The sequence below is a fragment of the Wyeomyia smithii genome, chromosome 2 (genome assembly GCF_029784165.1).
Source record: "Wyeomyia smithii strain HCP4-BCI-WySm-NY-G18 chromosome 2, ASM2978416v1, whole genome shotgun sequence".
NCBI lineage: Eukaryota > Metazoa > Arthropoda > Insecta > Diptera > Culicidae > Wyeomyia > Wyeomyia smithii.
Window position 1 is genome coordinate 19,483,285 of NC_073695.1, and position 19,726 is coordinate 19,503,010.

The 19,726-nt window shown below is 38.5% G+C and overlaps 2 protein-coding genes across 3 annotated transcripts in view; both read left to right on the forward strand.

Annotated features, from left to right (window-relative positions):
- Positions 1 to 19,726, forward strand: part of LOC129721068 (agrin) — a 161,295-nt gene that overhangs the window by 110,182 nt on the left and 31,387 nt on the right. The gene's annotated exons all lie outside the window — the stretch shown is intronic.
- On the forward strand, positions 5,146 to 7,147 carry LOC129721069 (uncharacterized protein DDB_G0290587-like). Its single transcript, XM_055673195.1, has one exon. It carries the CDS (start codon positions 5,152 to 5,154, stop codon positions 6,688 to 6,690), a length of 1,539 nt encoding a protein of 512 aa, XP_055529170.1. The 5' UTR covers positions 5,146 to 5,151; the 3' UTR covers positions 6,691 to 7,147.

The following is a 19,726-nucleotide window of genomic DNA, read 5'->3' on the forward strand; positions in this document are numbered from 1 at the left end:
TTAATACTGTACATGTTATTTGCAGTGAGCTGGAAAGCATAGCAACGTGGACTTAAAATAGGCCAATATTTTGATTAGAAAACAACATTCAGCATCAATTTACCAATAAATCGTTTCCAATATAGGAAATAAATGTTCAGTTCAGTTCATCAAATCGAATATGATAGGTTTATAGTGCAATATCATACCTAATTCAAACAATAAAATTTTAACTTTGCAAGCACGCTAATTATTAGTACTCCATTTAATTATGCCAATGTCCACTAGAAGAAAAGAAAACTAAATCATCGCAATTATTATTACAGCCTCCACGTGATTTTCTTTACGATGTTTGTATTCAAGGAACAGTGGCTTAGTAATTGCATAGCATCACAGTGAAAATTCCTTCCAAATGAGCAGCCTTCTGTGTAATTAAATCGCTGGCACGATTTGTAATTATCAATTTTTACCAATCCGAAATCGCTGACGCAATCATTCCTTATTACCACTAGCCCGAATCATTCCGACTCTCCGCCCGTTTATCTATTGCATGCCCCAACCCGACCCCACCCTCCACCTTTTCCGATGCGATGATGCAACTTTAGCAGTATTATTAATTGCTTTCTTTTTTCTTTCCTATTCCCTCTCTTCTCTCCTGTAGGTAACGAGCTTCGAGACACGTTCTTCGAACTGTGGTGGATTCCACTTGGTCCCACCCGGCGCCAGTTGAAATTAATTAACCAGGCAGGTATTTTAACACGTTGACCCGCTTAGGGGCACGGCAGTAGAAAATTATCGTCTTCCATCATTGGGGCTCGAATTTGGTATGCCTCTCGCTACGATTGAGATGTAAGCGTTTATCTCATAATAATGGAAAACCCGCGTGGATCGGGGTTTGCCCTTAGGGAACCGATCTGGAGCAGTCCGTTATTACGGCGCTAAACACTGTTGGAAGCATTTTTAGATACTTTTAAACGTTTTTAACAGTGACCGGCCCCACATATATTCCACTAGGGGCTGCTCGAAAGATTTACATAAAAATGCATTTTAAATCAATCATCCGTGTCCACAGGAGGATTATAGAGCATTTCGATTAGTTTTTATTGACAAAGTTGTCAAACTTCGGAATAGCCCATCATTATCACATAGTGAAATAACGGTCAACATACATGTTAATACTTTTTTGACACTTTCCTTTCTTACTTAATTTTGAAAAGTTTTTGTTGTATTTTCGACAACAAATAAACACCAAACTTTGATTAACAAAAAAATACTTTCTTTTGTGTAGATCATATTCGTGCGACGCTTTAAACAATTTCTATTTTTCCAACTAAGGCACAGTCATTACCTGGTTTCAAATTTAATAAAAATTTGCGCTAATTCCGCCAATATTAAGGTTAGGTTCTGCATGATACAACTTTTGCGCGTAATTTTGATAATGATTTAATAACAACGTTTGTGTTACTATATTCTTAAATCAATCCATTTGTTAGAACAAATAACATACTACGAAGTGTTGAAATGTTAGAATATAGCAACTTCGATTGGAGGAGCCAAAGAGTTGTTCCAAATAATGTAATATGGTCGAATTTTTAAGATTTCATCATTGGCTGTCTTTTTAACTTAACCGGTGACTTCGAATATAAATGCAATCCGAAACGAATTGAAAACACCTGCATAAAGCCGAATATTTGTTCGCTCTGTTCCTTTCGTGCTGCGATAGTCGATTACACAAACTGTACGAGTACAAACACGACCGGTTCGGAATTCGTAAGTTGAGAGAGATAAGTTGATAAGCTAATACATTTAATTAGCCCCAATATATTTGCACAACTTTTCCAATGTTTCGATTCGCTCTCGATTAATATAAGCCGCATGCTGCCATGAAGAAACACGATCCGTTCGGTCATTTGGTCCTGATCGTAAACGATCATTACTCACCGCTAATACTGCATCCGATGGGAAATCTTTTTCATCTGAATTAGGAGAAATTTAAGATTATCGGAGCATCATTTCTCATTTCGAAATAAACTATCGTGTGAATGGCTTCGATTGGGCTTTGATGTTTTAATGGGAATATTTTATTTGAAGTTCGCCAAAGCCACGATCACCTGCTGAGATCGGTACTCCAAGCGTCTGAATGCCGCGCCGAAGAGTGAGAGGACATTGTTTTGACTTCGGAGCACGTCTTTGTTGTTTTGCCATTCAGCCGTCGTCGGAAGCGTTACTTTCGCCGTCAAGCGCTTTGTTTAATCGTGACAGCAGTTGAGAGTTTAAGACGGCTGTAACGCCAAAAGTCGAAAGCACCCCAACAACAACAACAGTTGGTTTGTTAAAAGGCGGCTGTCGTGCGGAACCGGGCGAGCTGTCGAAGCAATCGATCGATTACCGGACAGAGATCGATGATCTCTTTTATTGCCGTAGCCGCACTGCTGGCTGGCTGTCCGGCTGGTGGGAAACTTGTTTTACCATGCTCTTCTTTTTTTGTTTGTGTGCTTCAGTTGTTTTGGCTGCAGTTGCTGACCAGTTGTCAGTTTTATTACGTGGCCTGTTGATGGGGAACCAATTAGCAAACATGATGTTAGTCGATCGATCGTGACATGTTGAATCGACGGGTTTCGCGGAAATACCACACGCATATTTGAACACGGGCAACTCCAGCAGGTGTTGTTATCACTCTCGCTTTCGTTTGGAGAGTGGTTGGGGTTTTTCCTACGCTGTCAAATATGTCGCACAGATCAATCAACCTTCGTAGGTATAAGTTTCTCCCCTGGTGAGATTTTTATTTGAAAACCATTGATTTTATTAGGCGAAATATGATAAGAGTTTCAAGAGGGTCGCCTCATCAGTGCACAACACAGTGGTCCAAAAAGGCAAAAAGTGGAACTTAATTCCATAGCGCCTTCCACCTTCATCCTAGCTCAATAGTGTCTTCGGAACAATTGTTTGTATAAATGACCTGCATAATCGCCAATCGTCAAAAACAATAAAAAGTTTACTATACTAAAAATAGAAAAATTTACTTTATTGTGTTAAAAGATAGAAAAGTAGTTCATTCAAAAAAGTTGTAGAAGATTCAAAAATCTTTTTTCGGTACAAAGTTATGTAGTATACTACATGGAACTAACTTGATCTCCAGGACTTTTCCTTACAAAGTTAAAACACATTTTCGCATATTTTTTGAATAAGTTTAACAACGTATAGAATAAAAGTCCTGGAGATGGTGGCCTTCTACAAAAACGTGTTTTTTGTATGCCCCAATGCTTTTTTAGAACAACATTTTCTTGTAAAATGTAACTAACAAAAGTTAAGTACAAAAAGCTAACTTTTAAGTAACTTTAATAGAAAACACTCTGTAACTCTGTACCCAATGAAGATAGAAATTTTGTTTGTTCAGCAAAGTTTCATATTTTTGCACTTTTTAAAACTTTGCCAAATAAACCATTCCTCTATCTCTTAACACAAAAAAGTTAGTATTTTTGATATATGAACACCTACTATAAAATATGATTGCCGTACTCTAATATGGGTGGATTGGGACAAATGAAACCTAAAGGAATTTATAGTACTTCAGCTTAACTTCTAGGAAAAATATTGACATCACGATCCCACTCGCCTCTTTTTAACCTATGCCCTAAGATAGGATTTTTATTTGTTCAACAAAGTTCCATATTGTTTAATCAACTGAGCTAGGATGAAGGTATAAGGTGCTATGGAATTAAGTTCCACGTTTTGCCTTATTGAATCACTGTGCATTGGCCAAGGACCGCAACTTTCTATGAAACAAGAATCGCGGGATGATCGAGGTCAAAATGAGAAAAAATCCGTGCACACTGACCTTCTTGTAGGAGCTCATAACTACTGCTACCATTAGTTGGATATATTGTGGTACAAACACCTTTTGTGCAACTTTGATGATCGTGAGATGAACTATGGTCAATCGTTCACACCAGCGTCAGCGGTAGAATTCTGCACTAAACTATCTACCAATCAGAAGCCTTTGATCTTCTGAACAAATTTGTTGGAGACCGCAGCGTTCTAGTAATTCGGAGTCGTGCTAAGTTGAGGTAAAAATACTGCATGAACATCAGGGCCACAGAGTAGTGGAATTCCTTACTAAACTGTTCACCATCCAGAAGCCGTTGATCTTCTGAACAAGTTTGCTGGAAACCGTATCTCCTTAAGAAATCAGAACCATGAGATAAGTTAAGGTCAAAATACGACAAAATTTGTACTTACTAAGAGATTGAACATAGATTTACTCTTTCGAGAGATCAAAATTTTGAGAATAAAGTTAAAACATTTACACCATATTGAAAACCTTTTTGGAAGCTGTCGAAGAGTCTTAAGAAACTCTTGAGAAATGGTGTTTCAGCCAATTAAACTACTGGATAGGTAATTTCCACTGAGAATAGTATTGTATCACCCGTAACGTCTCAAAAGTATTAGAATAAAATACTGAAAATGAATGCTTCAAGCATCCTCCTTGGTTTGGTACACTCGATATACAGACTTACTGATGTCGAAACATTAGAATCTATGTCAAAAAAAATTATTCCTAATTTCGACGCAAATCGTTGTAATCCTCAATTGCTACGATGAGCTCACTTTATAGTCAGTAAGTTAGCAATTCAAATAGTTATGTGATTATTTCCCTTTTCTAGAGAAGTAGATTTTTAATCCTTACAAATGATAAATTCTAATTGCGAATGCAAACAAACCGGAACAACTAAAATTACCAATTCCTTATAGTGTTGAGAAGTCACCATTCGTAATTGGTCACACAAACTAATTAATAAACTTGAAAACTTTTTTTAATATTCGCCTTTAAACTGCATTACTTAAGGATTGGTCAACCATGCAACTTCTGCTAGCCGAGGCTTGATTAGGCAATGACGAATTATATGGAGCAACAACTCGCCCCTGCATCAGAACTTTGTCATAAACTTCGTGCCAACATTATGGCACACTTCTTACATGATACTGATGAGAGATGTAAGAGAAAAAAAACTATTCCATATCGCAATGCAAAACACCAACTCGCCACGAACTTGACTTTGTCAACAATAATGTTTTTTTTTCTGCCGTTGGGCTAGAGACTTGCGGCGGATAAAAGTACCTGCCATGCAGTGGAATCGAGTTTAATCGCCATTTGTCCATCGAGTGTGTAAAATGCGTGCGAATGGTCACGCTTCGTGGACGGTTGCTTTCGCAGTCGCAGTGTTTGCTCAATCGGTCACGGTGGGCCATTGCATCAGCTTGCAAAATATTCGGGAACATTTTTATGGTGAAAGCGCAAATGACGCCAGTCGAGAGATTGAAGAGCTGGAAATGGACTTGCGTAGGCTGGTGCAGAGTGATGGGTGGTCAAAATCGTTGGATCCGGAGCTGCTGAAGCACTTTTATGCTAGTGCTGAAGGTCTGGAGGCGGAAAATGATGTTAGGTGTCCTTGCGAAGAAGCGCTGCATCGGAAGGAGGTTGATTCGATGATCAAACGTATGTACCGGCAAAGTGGGCTGGAGTTGACGGATAGTAGTGAAGTGACTTCAATATCACAGCAGCTGACAACGTCAACGCCTTTGCAAACGACAACAGTGACAACTGAAAGAACAACTTCGACTACGATGATACCATCCACAACGGCTCCACCGGTCACGACACTTTCTACTACATCCCCATCTACTACCACACCGTCTACTACAACTTCAACTTCTACCACACCGTCTACTACGAAACAGTCCACTACGACACCACAGACAACATCAGAAACAACATCAACATCTACAACAGAAAAATCTTCCTCGATAAAAACAGAATTACCACCGGTAGCCATGTCTGAGGCGAGTGCAACACCGCTGGATACTACTACCACAGCGGAATTAACAACAACGACGGCCGCAAGTACAACTTCGATCTCTCAATCGCAATCAGACACTATGACTGTGACAATCACGACATCAACCCCAAAAGTGTCAAATTCAACAACAACGGAAGTTACTACAACTGTCCAATCATCAGAAGAAGTGTTCATTTCTTCTCGCTTTCACCCGGCTACTTGGGTGACAACGGAAGCTACTTCCAAACCAAAAGCTCGGCCAATCGTACCAATTTCGGACCTCAGCTTGATCAACCTTCCCGGCGTACACTACATAACCCTGAGACCTCCCGTAACTACCGTCGATCCAGCGGATATTTTCCTCAATCCGATTACGATTACGTTCCCACAGCTGGAGACATTCGCTCCGGAGCAAACCCGTCCAGCGCATCTGGAGAAACCCGCCAATTACATCATATCCCGAGAGGTTCTCAAGCGGATCTACCGCCGCATTCAGAAACTGAAACAGATCGAGAAAAATTGCCGCCGACTGCAGGAAGAACAGCAGCAGAAGACGGAAACACCAGCACCATCCAACTGTCGACCAACTCGTCGCCCACTCCCGGGTTCGTTGGAGGATTTCGTTATGAGGTTACCTCCTTTTGAATTCCCTGGACGTCGGCAGCGTCGATTATGCCAGCAGAGGGACGCCGAACGGCGGCGTTTTTGTCGACAAGGATTCAGCTTCCGGCAGTTCGGTGAGAACCGACGACGGGTGCGCTACTTTCGGAAGTTGCTCAGGGATGTTAATCCGAGGTTTCGCAACAGAGACACCAGATGTTCAGCGCCTGGATTTAGCGGGTGGGCTTCACTAGGTTTGAATGGAGAGAATTAAACTGTGCTGTTGGTTTGGAGGTTAGACATAGTTAGTAAATTATTGGCCCTAGCTTGTTTTGGTGTAAAAATGACTGGTTAAAGCGTACGAGTAGTATTGTTTTGTTATCACCTACGTGAATGAGCAGTAAACCTTGTGGAGTGTAGATTTGGTAATGGTTGGATGCGACAGATTTCGTGCGAAATGGAAAAGCATTCAGTAGAGTTATGTAACGCTCAAATAGGGCTTTGCGTTATGGTGCTCAGGCATGAATAAGAGTGTTACGTAAATTAACGACAGCTACCAAAACAAAACTTTATAGCAAACGATTACGCAATTATATCCAGCTCACGAGGTCTGCTCAATTTTATACATGGAAAATTTTTCAACGCGAAAGAGTGATTAGTAAACCACTTAAGACTATTTTAGTTTTTTTTTGTGTTCGGCTCACAAACATAATCATCGTCGTCGTCATTTATAAACACAAGTTCCTCATCCTCTTTCCAGCTACGCAAAAAAATGTGCAGCCACAAAAATGAAGTAGAAACATGAACAATAAACAAGATGAAACATCATAGAAATGTGTATGTGTTTTTGCATTTTTGAATTATACTGGATTCTGACATACTGTGAAACAATATTGTTTAAATTTTTTGAGTGCATTTCGGTTACAGTTCAAACATTGAATATAGAATAGTAAGCTTCTAAATAATAGCATTGATCGACCCAGTAGCGGTCAACCAGCCTTCCGGTGAAATCCTTCTCATCGGTCCTTCCTTACCGTAAATCACACAATTAATTATCATCAAGTTTCTGGAACATTAGTCACAGCTCCGCCGCCTCCGGTTGCGTTTCATGCAGCGCCGATGCAGCTCTGCCAGCATCAAGTTTCACTTCAGGTCAAATGAACATCAACAACGCCTGCACAATCTGAGTCAGCGCACAGTGGCAGCCGGTCGCTTGGTCGCTCGGTCGGCCTACCAGGCAAGGCGTTGAAATCACTTATCACAAATCACACCGTCTGATGATAGCCGCAGCCGGCACTGACCTGACTGACGTTCCACCATTTTGCATTGGTCGGAAGCCGAGCCGGGAGCTTTTGTCTGAAGGCAAGCGCCAACTCCGGAGAGTCAATTCGTCTTTGATGGAGATAGAAGCAGAAACAGATTGCCATCCGCCCGGTAGTCCGGCATCCGCTACACCCATTTTCCACCCCATAAGGTCAGAGATTTGAGTTTTGACCGCAGCCAGTGCTACAGTTTCGCCGTAGTACGTGAGCAGCTGCAGTCCCTCCGGTGCACGCATTGAGAAATGAGAACAAAGGACCCGAAGGAACTCAGTACCAACCGGGCCGGTGTGCAGCATTCCGTGTGCGTTGCGTAGTTGTGAATGCTCGCCGAACCGCAGGATTTATGGCTTGAGTTGCAATTAAATATCGCAAACATTATAAATTTTCACCGCTAGCAGAACACATTTACAATCCCATAAAGGTGTTTGCTTGATAGATATGCAAAGATGGGAATTGTTTGCACTCGGCATCGTGATGAAACCGAGCACTGGTTTGATTGAAGCTCTGCGGCTGAAGATGACCTGTGAGAGTAGTGAATCATTGCGGTCTGTGGCACTGGGCAATGGCGACAACGGGTTCAACAATCTCGGTTAGGCGGGTTCTGAGAGTGGCCAGAGAAACGATATTTTTAAATGGGTTGGATTTAAATAACAATAATATGTTTTTTATGTGGAATGCTGTTTTAACTTAAATTGCATAAGAAGTAAAGCAATTTTGCGGATTGTTACCCAAAGAAACCTTTTAAGCTTACCATCATGATTATGATCTAGAGTGATTAATAAATGAGCGGATATACTTCACACAAATATAATTACGTTTCGTTCAGAACATTTGCATAGCACAGCAGCTACGCTTTGAGCGCCATTTTATCTCGAATAGAATACATTCGTATTAAGCAGTTCTTATATCCGGACTACTTCATGATAAGACCGAATCGTTGCCTCGTTTTCCTATTTAGTTTTGCCTTAATCACAGTCCAGATATGTAAGCTTACCATACTTCTATTTATTTATTCATATCTTTTTCCTTATGTTCGAAATTTGTAAAATCATAATTAGAATACTTTTTATACTAATACGAATACTAATCAAATATCATTAAATTAACATTGACTCAAATATTACCCTTTTTCATAAGAAAAGTAGAAAGTTCACCCTATCTTTAGGTTTTTTTTTCGGAAACATAGTCAAATAGCCAAACACCTCGAGGCCAGAGTTAGTTTTTTTTTTTCTAATAAGTCGGGTGCTATAAACCTTCGAGCACGCGTACTCTCACGAGGCAGATAATTAGAATATACGAATAAGCCTAAACCTATTAGTTCAATAATTTACTTGATTTGTTCGAAGACAACTTCACTGTATAGATTAAAATTTATTTTAATACCTCGAGGCCAACTGGGAGGCTCCAAAAGAAGACTAGGGTATCGGCTCTATTATCATGAGGTTTGTCCTATAATCATCCAGGGAGTAAATGATGTCCTAAAGCGTTAATTTCTTACATGATGGTTCATCATACTGCAGAGCGTCTTCGTGCAAAAAAAATAGTTCTCTATCACTTCATCAACCCGCCGGACGATAGAAGGGCAAACCTGACGATAATAGAGCCAAATAAAATAGAGCCGATGATAACAAAAGCTGTGTTCTGACTTTTCGCATTTCTGTTGGCGGTAAGGCTCAAAAGTTTCGTCAAGCACAGGTTCATGAAATTTTCGATATCGATTTTTTTTTATGCAAAATGTATTAGAAATGCATGAAACGTCGAGATCTGGAGCGGGGATATTTTGGCCCGCTCAGGAAGTGATTGCACAATTTGATGAAAAAACACGATGTTTTCGACACAAATATCATTGTTAGGAGCTTAGTATCTGAGCATTTCAACAAAACAACGCGGGCAACCAATTTAATTGACCATTTTTGATTTGGCTGAAACTTTGCATAGACACACGACTCATTTTTGAAAAGCCATTGAAAAAATTTTGGGAATGCTATTTTGGGATTTTGGGGTATTGATGGTTACAAATATTTGCAGGGCCAAAATGGTTCGTTTAATCAGTGTGACGTCTTCGGCAAAGTTGTAGAGAACAATTTTGTCTTTCCGAAAAAATATACACTCTAAAAATATATTATTTATTTTTTGAAAACAAGTAAAAGAAAAATTAAAAATCAATTATCTAAAAGAGCTCATTTTTTTAAATCTATTTATTTATAAAAACTACAAATGTTTACCTAAACAATGCAATCGGTCCAATCATGGAGAACTCAAGAAAAAAAGTTATTATTTTTAGAAAAAAAAATGTTTTTTAGACGGGTATATTTTTTTGAAGGAAAAAATTGTTATCTACAACTTTGTCGAAGACACTATGCCAATCGTTCAAACCATTTTTGCTGTAGAAATACTTTTAATTTCCATTAGAGCACTCTATGGAGAATTTAAAATTTTTACAGTGAAAACGGTTTGTTTGATTGGCATAGTCTTTTTGGCAAAGTTGTAGATAATAATTTTGTCCTTGCAAATTAAAAACATAATTTTTTTTTTTCAAAAAATCATAACTTTTTGCCTTTCTCCTAGAAAGGTATAGCAATCACTTGCAAAACCGAAAGTATAAAAGTGCTCCAAAGGGCCGAATGGCATATATCACTCGACTTAGCTCGACGAGCTGAGCATTTTCTGTATGTGTGTGTGTGTGTGTATGTGTGTGTATGTGCAGATTTTTACTCTCACTCACTTTTCTCAGAGATGGCTGGACCGATTTTCATGAAATTAATTGCAAATGAAAGGTCTCGTTGTCCCATAAGATTCTATTAAATTTCATTGTAATCGGATTTTTAGTTAAGAGGTTATGTATCAAAATGTAAAAATCATGAAACATCATTATCTTTAAAACTACATAACCGATTTGAACTAAATTAGATTCAAATGAACAGGCTACCTGAAATACCTTTAACTTTTGAATTTCATAAAGATTGGACTTGTGGTTCGAAAGTTATGACAAGAAACGTGTTTTGAAGACTACTTAATCTCACTCATGTTTCTCAGAGATGGCTGAACCGATTTTAATAAAATCAGTGTCAAATGAAAGGTCTAGTTGCCCCATAAGATCCTATTGATTTGTTTTGCGATCAGACTATTACTTTGCCTGTTATGTTTAAAAATGTGAAATCTAGCTATGAAAAGGAACATATTCCGAAGACTACTTGAACTCATTCACTTTTCTCAGAGATGTCTGACCTGATTTCAACAAAATTAGTGTCAACTAATAAGTCTAGCTGCCTCGTAACACCCTGACAACCGTAACAATCTGACTCCGGAAATACTCATATTGGGAGGTATTTAGTTATTTTGGGTGTTTTCCAGAAACTAAAAGTGGTCGTCTCTAAATTCAAAATGGTGTCAAGGGTCAATGTTTGGATTCTATGCATCATCTCGATTACGGAAATATCCATATTGAGTATTATGTGGTCATTTTTGACTGTTTCCTATAAGTTGCCATTCAGCGATTCAAAATGGTGCCTGAGGTCAATTGTTAGCTCATTGCATCATTCTGGTTCCAGAGATACTCATATTGGATGGTATTTGGTTATTTTAGACTGTTTTTCACAAACCGGAAGTCGCCATCTTGGATTCAAACTGGTATTTAAGATAATTTCTGGCCTCTGAGCGTCATTCTGGCTGAAGAAACATCCATATTGGGTGCAGAGCTTTGAAAAATCCTTTTCTAAAAAGACGCTTGAACGTTTTCTCGTGCAGTTACATGCTTTCCTTTTTGTGCGATCCTTCGCTCATTTTCAACTTGTATCTGCAGCACGTTTGTTCAATTTCAAAGAACGGTTCAATGCAGAGCGAATGTGGAACGAGCTGCGGGCAACGTTTGCTTCCGCAAAAGGACCGCCGCTTTGTCTTTCATGTCCGTCATAAAATCGTCTGCCGGCATTCACATACCACTTTTCGTTTGCGTTCATGATCGACCGAAAAAACAGTCAATCAGTCTTCAACATTCACGAATATGCAACGGGCTGCGTGCGTTGTTTCCGCAAAAGGAGCACGGCCTCGGTATTCAAGGCCGTTCGGGAAACTTCGTACAATGTTCTGTCTGCATTACCATTCCGTTTTTCGTTTATGTTCATGATCGACCGAAAAAACAGTCAATCAGTCTAAAGCATTCTTACGTTTGAGACGTAGCGAGAGAATTCCGAAATGATTCATACCATTCGCATTGTTGTCAAAATTACGATTTGTGGTTGGAATTAGTTTTAAATATATATATTTTAAATAAATAGCTCGCAACGTTTGTATCCGTTGTTTTTTCATAGAGTGAAAGTGGCACATGCTACATGGCCGTCGTATCCAAATTCAATTACGTTTTTATACAAAATTCCAATTCTTTTGATCGTCTCGTTTTGTTGCATGCTCTGCACTGCATTAGCGCAGTTGATTCTATGAAGTTCAATAATCAAAGTAAATTGATTAACAGCATTTAAAGAAAAATCAACCACTCGTGCTCGCAACAACACAAATAGGTAGGTATATACCGTAAAACGGGGTAACATTGATCAGTTTTTTCACTTTTTCGTGAGTACGCTAGGGTCTTTTTTTACGCGGGTTTTTTTATGTGGTTTTTTATACGCGATTTTTACAATAACGCGGTTTTTGACATAACGCGGATTACACTGTGCTACAAATGAAAAAAAAATGCAAGAACTTCTGAAGTGACCTAGTGTAGGTTATAGGTTTTGTTGAGTGTAACATACTATTTATCACATATAGGTAAAATTTGAAAAAAAATATAAATCATCTTATTTTATTATTTATGAATCATCTTATTTATTTTAAAACTATTCATCACATATAGGTAAACTCTTTAAACATATTTATATTTTTCAAAGTTTCTATTTTTCGCCTATCCAAAACAACCAAAATATAAAAAATTGGTTGGAAAATAACCGAATTAAACATAAAAATGTAAGCTAAGGTAAAAAGCAGGGTTTTGACCATAACTTATAATTTTTGGGGTTTTTTAAAAACTTAAAGTAAACGCGCAAGTAGCACATGACTTAAACTATAACCTGTTATATACTGATAGTTTAGTTATTAAAATTAAGCATGTAAAAATAACAAATTGTACTAAAACCAATCGATGCGAGAGACTTCTCTCTCTCGATAAATGATAGCATGAAAAGACCGAATATAAGAGCTTTCTGATTTAAGCCGTGAACGAGTACGTACGGAGACAATTAAGAAGATTAAATCTAAAGATAGTTTTTAATAACTGATTGAAGAAGACCCGACTTATATGTACTAAGTAAAAGCCTATATTGGCTGATTAATTAGATCATTGATCTAATATAACCCACACTAAGTCACATCAAAAGTTCTTGCATTTTTTTATCATTTGTAGCTCCGTGAAATAATTGTGCGATAGAAGCCAAAAATACTGGTTTTCTAAAAAAATATATATAACTTAGCCAAACATCAACCGATTTTTACCAAAATACTTTCATTTGATTCGGAATTGAATATACTTTCAAAATTATAGTATATTTGTGGTATGTTTCTTGAAAAAAACGGCAAATTTCAAATTAAGTCGAAAAACTGCGTGAAAAAATCTAAAAACCTATATTTAAACTCAAATAACTCAACATGTTTTATTGATATTAGTAAAAACTTGTATATATTTTGAAAGCTCTATTTATCCCCTTTCTAAAACTGCTTAAATATAAAAAATCGGTTGATAAATGACTGAGTTAAAAAATATTATATGCGCTGAGGTCCAAAAAACCGTATTTTGACCCTAACTTCAGATTTTGAGGGTGTTTGTAAAATTTCTAGTATAAGCGAATGTTATACTCAACAAGACCGACAACCTACACTAGGTCACTTCAGAAGTTCTAAATCACTGTAGCACAGTGACGATTATTTTTACGCGAAATAAGTTCAGTATAATTAAATCCAATAAAGTAAAAATCAATCGTATGGTTCATGACAATAAGATATTCTGTTTTATTAATCTAAATAATGCATATTTTTAATATATTTACTGTTATTATCAAAAAATAGGCAATTCCCGTTGATTCGGGAAGAAAAAACAAAAATACATTAATAATTTTACAACGATACGAGTCAGGGTCGTTGCGATTTACTTCCGTTTAAGAAACGAAAGCTAAACATGTAGCAAAATTATTATAAAAAAGTTATTGTCATGTTCTTCATTGAATTTTCATTTTAGAAGCACTAAAAACTTATTTTGTGTGTTTCGTTACCATTATTATATCATTTTTCAAGTTTAGATTTACTTACGTGCCATTATTTTCAATCGGATCTTATTATTGAATGGAGTTTTTTAAGCAATTTTTCAAAATTACGCGGTTTTTTATACGCGGATTTTTTCAACGCGGTGCAACCAACCGCGTAAAAAATGACCCCTATGTATTTATATATTTTACAACTGAAATTATAGTTTTCATATTTTTAGTACCAGTATTGGCATCCTTAGAACTTGAGAAGTTAGTTTTTAAAACCCTTCGAAAATCCTGAACATTAAAATATTTGTTTTTCGTCGTTGTTTCCTTATTTGGGGTAACTTTGATCGGTGTCAATTTTAAATTGTTTTGAAACTTTTTTGAACTAAAAATGTTAGATATTGCTTTGATAACATGTTTAGAGACGCTTTCCGGATTGACATCACGTTCTCCTTGACTGCTCTCATTACGGAGGATAGTCCTGTCCTTGCACCTAGCCGCGGCCTACTGCGAGTCATTTTTATGCCATATGTAATTTCACCTTTCGATGATGAAAAACGTAAACGTTGCGAAATGTGCCAGAAGTATTTTGTAAGTCAGCAATCGTTGTAGAATGTTTGTGTTCAGAAAACGTATGTTGATCATATATGCAAGGCCTTTCCAACAACGGAAGTATCAATAGGTCAGCTCTAGCCTCTTACGTTCTATGCTCTAGCCAAGACAACATCCTGGCGTAGACCAGGATGATGTCTGGTTAGAGCATAAAACTGAACTTTCTCAACATATATAAATTAATTAATTATAAATGTAATAAATTTCCATAAATTTTTTAGTTGATTGAGAAAATTAGATAACGGATTTGGAAAACATGTCAATGAATACGAAATGTTTAATATTCGACTAGTATAACGTGCTTTTTTGGCACTTACTGAGAGTAAGAAATACAACGATCAAATTGATTTTAAAATTTGGTTATCAAAACAATAAAAAATTTCAAACAATGCAATATTGTTCAGATCTCGAATGACACAAGACTAAGATGTTTTACTCAAATTTAGCAAAAGTAATCACGGGGCAGTTTTATTTCAACTATTCATGAGAAGGGTAAAACTGATCAATGTTACCCCGCTGATCAATGATACCCCGTTTTACGCTACAAAATATTGATTAGAAAATATGATTTCTTTTACACCTTCACGAAAGACTGTGAGGCTAAAAACATACTGGCGCGGCCTGCGCTGCGTAGGCGGTTCGCCTTACCGTGGGTTAATGTACAGCCTTAAGTATACCTGTACATTAAACTGCGGTAGGGCGAGCCGCTTTCGCAGCGCAGGATACGCTACAACCACAGTCGAGTCACAAAAAAAAATCTAAAGGCCATCCACCTCAGATGCATAGACATAGGCACACAATTGGGAAATAGCAAATCACATGTGTTAATTGCCGCGCAAGCGACCAAAAGTTATTTCATTCTTAACTTCCCGCCTTCGGTGCCGTCTTCGCTGGCCCGCAACTCAGCGAAGCTGTAGAAATGGTACCAACTGCCCTATTCACTTTGTGCCTTGAACGTATACATAATGAAAGATTGAACGAAATAAACGAGCGCTGCCATAGCGAATGACCGCCACCTAGGAACTAAAAAAATGTTCAATTCCACTTTGACTGCTCTTTCTCCGGGCGATCGCTGTACTATGCCGAGCAGACAAGTTGACTGCGGAAAGCGATCGCATTCGTGTTTTAACAGTCAACTTGCGATCCTTTACAAAGCACTGATTGGGTGTAGTTCGATCATTTTCGGCTATTTCCCAGGAACCGGAAGTCGCCAACCTAGAATCTAAAATGAGGTCTGCGGTCGGTTTCAGCTGCTATGTATCATTCTAGATCCGGAGATACTCATGTTAGACGGAAATCGGCCATTTTTGGCTGTTTTCCAGAAACCACAAGTTGCCATCCTACAGTTCATAATGGTATTCATAATTATTACGATTCCAGAAATACTCATATTGGATGGTATTTGGTCGTTTGCCGCTGTTTTTCCGAAACCGGAAGTCGCCATCTTAGAATTCAAAATGGTATCTGTGGTCCATTTTAGCTCCTGTGTATCATTCTTTATCCGAATATTATTACATTGGGTGGATATCGTCCATTTTTGGCTTTTTTCCAGAAACCGGAAGTTGCCATCTTACAATCCAAAATGTTGGCTGAGGTCGATTATGGAATATATTTGTAAACACCAAAATCATTCTCCTGCCAAGTATGGTCCCATTTAGTTGACTAGTTCGCGAGATGTGCAGAAATTTGTGCAGAAACATGTGCTTCCAGAAGAGGAAGGGGCGTCGAACCATTGTGGACATATTTGTTACTCTTTATGACATCCACATGCCAAATCGGTTTCATTTGCTTGGTTTGTCCTTGAGTTGCGCAGAAATTTATGTTTCATTTGTATTGGACCCCTCCTTTCCAGAAGAGGGAGAGGCCTCAAACTATTTACCTTTATCGGGACCAAAAACCCCTACATACAAATTTTCACGTCGATCGGTTCGGTAGTTTTCGAGCCTATATGGATCAAACAGACAGACCGAACTACATTTTTTTATATGTATAGATTACAACATCAATATTTTAGAACCTAAAGAGTGACGCACCGGTTGCATTGTTTAGGTAATCTTTTGTAATTTTTATTAAAAAAATAGATTTTTAAAAATGAGCTATTTTAGATAATTAATTTTTCTTCTAGCTTTTTTTTTCAAAAAATAAATAATATTTATTTTAGAGTGTATATATTTTCGGAAAGACAATTATTCTCTACAACTTTGCCGAAGACGTCACACCGACCAAACAAACCGTGTTCCAAAAAATTTAACCAATAGCACAAAATGGCATCTTTTGCCTATAGAAAGTTTCAGCCAAATCAAAAATGACAATTTTAAAAAAATATTAAAACTTGGATATTTTTTGTGGAACTGCTCAACTTGATAGCTTACATTCAATGTGCATCATACCATCTGCTGCTGGGTGATTTTTTTGCTATTTGGTTTTTCGTGTACTCAGATTTGACAGCTCACGCGATAATTCTGACAGCTGTCAAAGTCTAATGTACTCAGTTTGGTTTGCAATTTCACCATGAACAGACTTACGCCTGAACAACGCTTACAAATTAATTACCAAAATTCGTCCTCTGTGAAAAATGTTTTTCGCGCATTACGACCATTTTATGGTCGTCATAATCGACTAACTGAGCAAGCTATTCAAACTATTGTGACGAACTTTCAAACCAGTTTTACTCTGTTGGACATAAACCCACCAACACGTATACATAAAGTGCGTACAGAAGAAAATATTGCTACCGTATCAGCCAGTGTAGTGGAAGACCGTGAAATGTCAATTCGACGCCGTTCGCAGCAATAGGGCTTGTGTTATTCGACTACATGGAAGATTTTACGAAAGGATCTTGGTGTGCAGCCTTACAAAATACAGCACGTACGAGAATTGAAGCCGAACGACTGGCTGCAGCGTCGAATTTTTGGTGAATGGGCCTTAGAACAACTTGCCGAAAATCCACTTTTTTACCGAAAAATTGTGTTTAGTGACGAAACTCATTTCTGGTTAAATGGGTATGTAAGCAAAATTGCCGCATTTGGATCGAAGAGCAACCAGAGGCAATACAAGAAACGCCAATGCACCTAGAAAAATGCACGGTTTGGTGCGGTTCAAAAATGATCAAAATCGCAACGTTACGGTCAATGGCGCTCGCTATCGCGCGATGATTTCTGATTTTTTTTGCCGGAAATGGAAGAACTGGGTCCTGTGGACATGTGGTTTCTGCAAGACGGAGCAACGTGCCACACATCGCGCGAATCAATGGACATATTGCGGAAAGAGTTCGGTGAGCAATTCATCTTCTTAAAAAATCACCCTTTAGTTTCTGCGTGTGGGCGTGGCGAAGGGGTCCTCCAAATAACTAACGCTGGCAGGTATGATTCTGTTACACACTGGACAGGATCTGATCTGCATATCGCTTCTAGCACTTCCTTATTACCGCCTACCATATTTCATCCGCCATCTGTTACGACCGAGCTAAGGCGTCCCTTGATCAATGTACGGAACGAACGAAAGTTACGCATCTTTTACCAAAATGTTCGTGGACTCCGGACATAAATCGACACTTTCTATATTGCTGCATCCGACCCTGAGTACGATGTTATCATTCTCACTGAAACATGGCTAGACGATTGCATTTTATCGCCGCAGCTTTATGGTAGTTCATTCACTGTATTAACGGATCTCAGTAGAGTGAATAGTCGAAAATCGCGTGCTGGTGAAGTCTTGATTGCCGTTTCCTCCAGGCACTGCTGCTGCTTAGACACAGCACCGATTAGTAACACGCTTGAGCAACTGTGGCTAAAAATCCAACTGGATAGGTCATCCGTAAGCATTGGATTGTTGTATCTGCCCCCTGGTCGTCGAAATGATCTTGATGTTATTCAGAAACATGCTGACTCAATTAGATCCTTTCTATCCCGTCTGAATCCACACGACATTGCTGTTCTATTTGGGGATTATAACCACCGGGAGCTACATTGGGTACCTGCGGAAATCAGTAGTCTTATTATTGATACAAGTAGATTACGTTTAACCGCAGCTGGAAGTGCTCTGTACGACGCATTCTGTTTTAACGGTTTGACGTAAACGAATTCAGTCAAAAACGCTCGTGCTAGAACTCTCGACCTAGTGCTGGTGAACGAGCCAGCGCTTCAGAACTTCTCTGTGATGGAGGCCGACGATCCTATGGTGAGAATTGACCCGGATCATCCCGCTCTGGATGTGACCGTGACGGAAGTAGTGCCTATTGCACTTGAATTAGCTCAACAACATCGTGGATTCAATTTTAAGCAGGTTGATTACAACGTGTTGACGCTTCATTATCGCGATAACGCTTCATTATCAGCAATTGACTGGCAATTCATCGATTCGCAAGAGGATCTGACAGACATTGTCGACATGTTTACCGCAACTATTCGAACAGTAATTGAAGCTCATGTTCCACTGCAACGACCGCCGATGAAACCTGCATGGGCTAATCGACATCTCCGTGAGCTGAAGCGCCGTAGACGAGCTGCTCAACGAACTATCGAACAAATCGAACGTTTCTAGCAAAGCAACGGCAACGGTTTAAACTCGCAAGCAACATATACAATTTTTACAATCAATTTCTGTACTCTCGTAACATTGAGCGAACTCAAAGAAGTTTACGTAGTCATCCAAAAAAATTCTGGTCTTTTGTTCATTCTAAACGAAAGGAAAATGCTCACCAGCTTCCATGTTCCTCGGTAATTTGTATGCTAGCACAGCTTCTTCTAAATGCGAATTATTTGCTGAACATTTTAAAGCCGCTTTTTCGTCTTCAGTTTCTATGCCAGATCAGATTGACGCTGCAATACGCGATACTTCGCAGGAGAGTTTCGATTGTGGAGTTTTTTAAGTGACAGAAGCGCACGTTTTGAGTGCAATTCGAAAGCTGAAACATTCCAGTTGTCCTGGGCCAGACGGGATCCCGCCATCTTTGTTGAAAAACTGCTCGAACGTACTGATAGCGCCTCTTGTAAAACTGTTTAATCTTTCCCTGCAACAAGGATTGTTTTCTGCTAGTTGGAAAAATTCATTGTTCACATCGATACACAAAAAAGGGGACAATAGCAACATAACTAATTACCGAGGAATTACATCATTATGTGTTTGTTCCAAAGCTTTC

Bases quoted from the DNA above. Each gene is read 5' to 3' on its own strand.
- LOC129721069 (XM_055673195.1), top strand. From the start codon at position 5,152: ATGCGTGCGAATGGTCACGCTTCGTGGACGGTTGCTTTCGCAGTCGCA.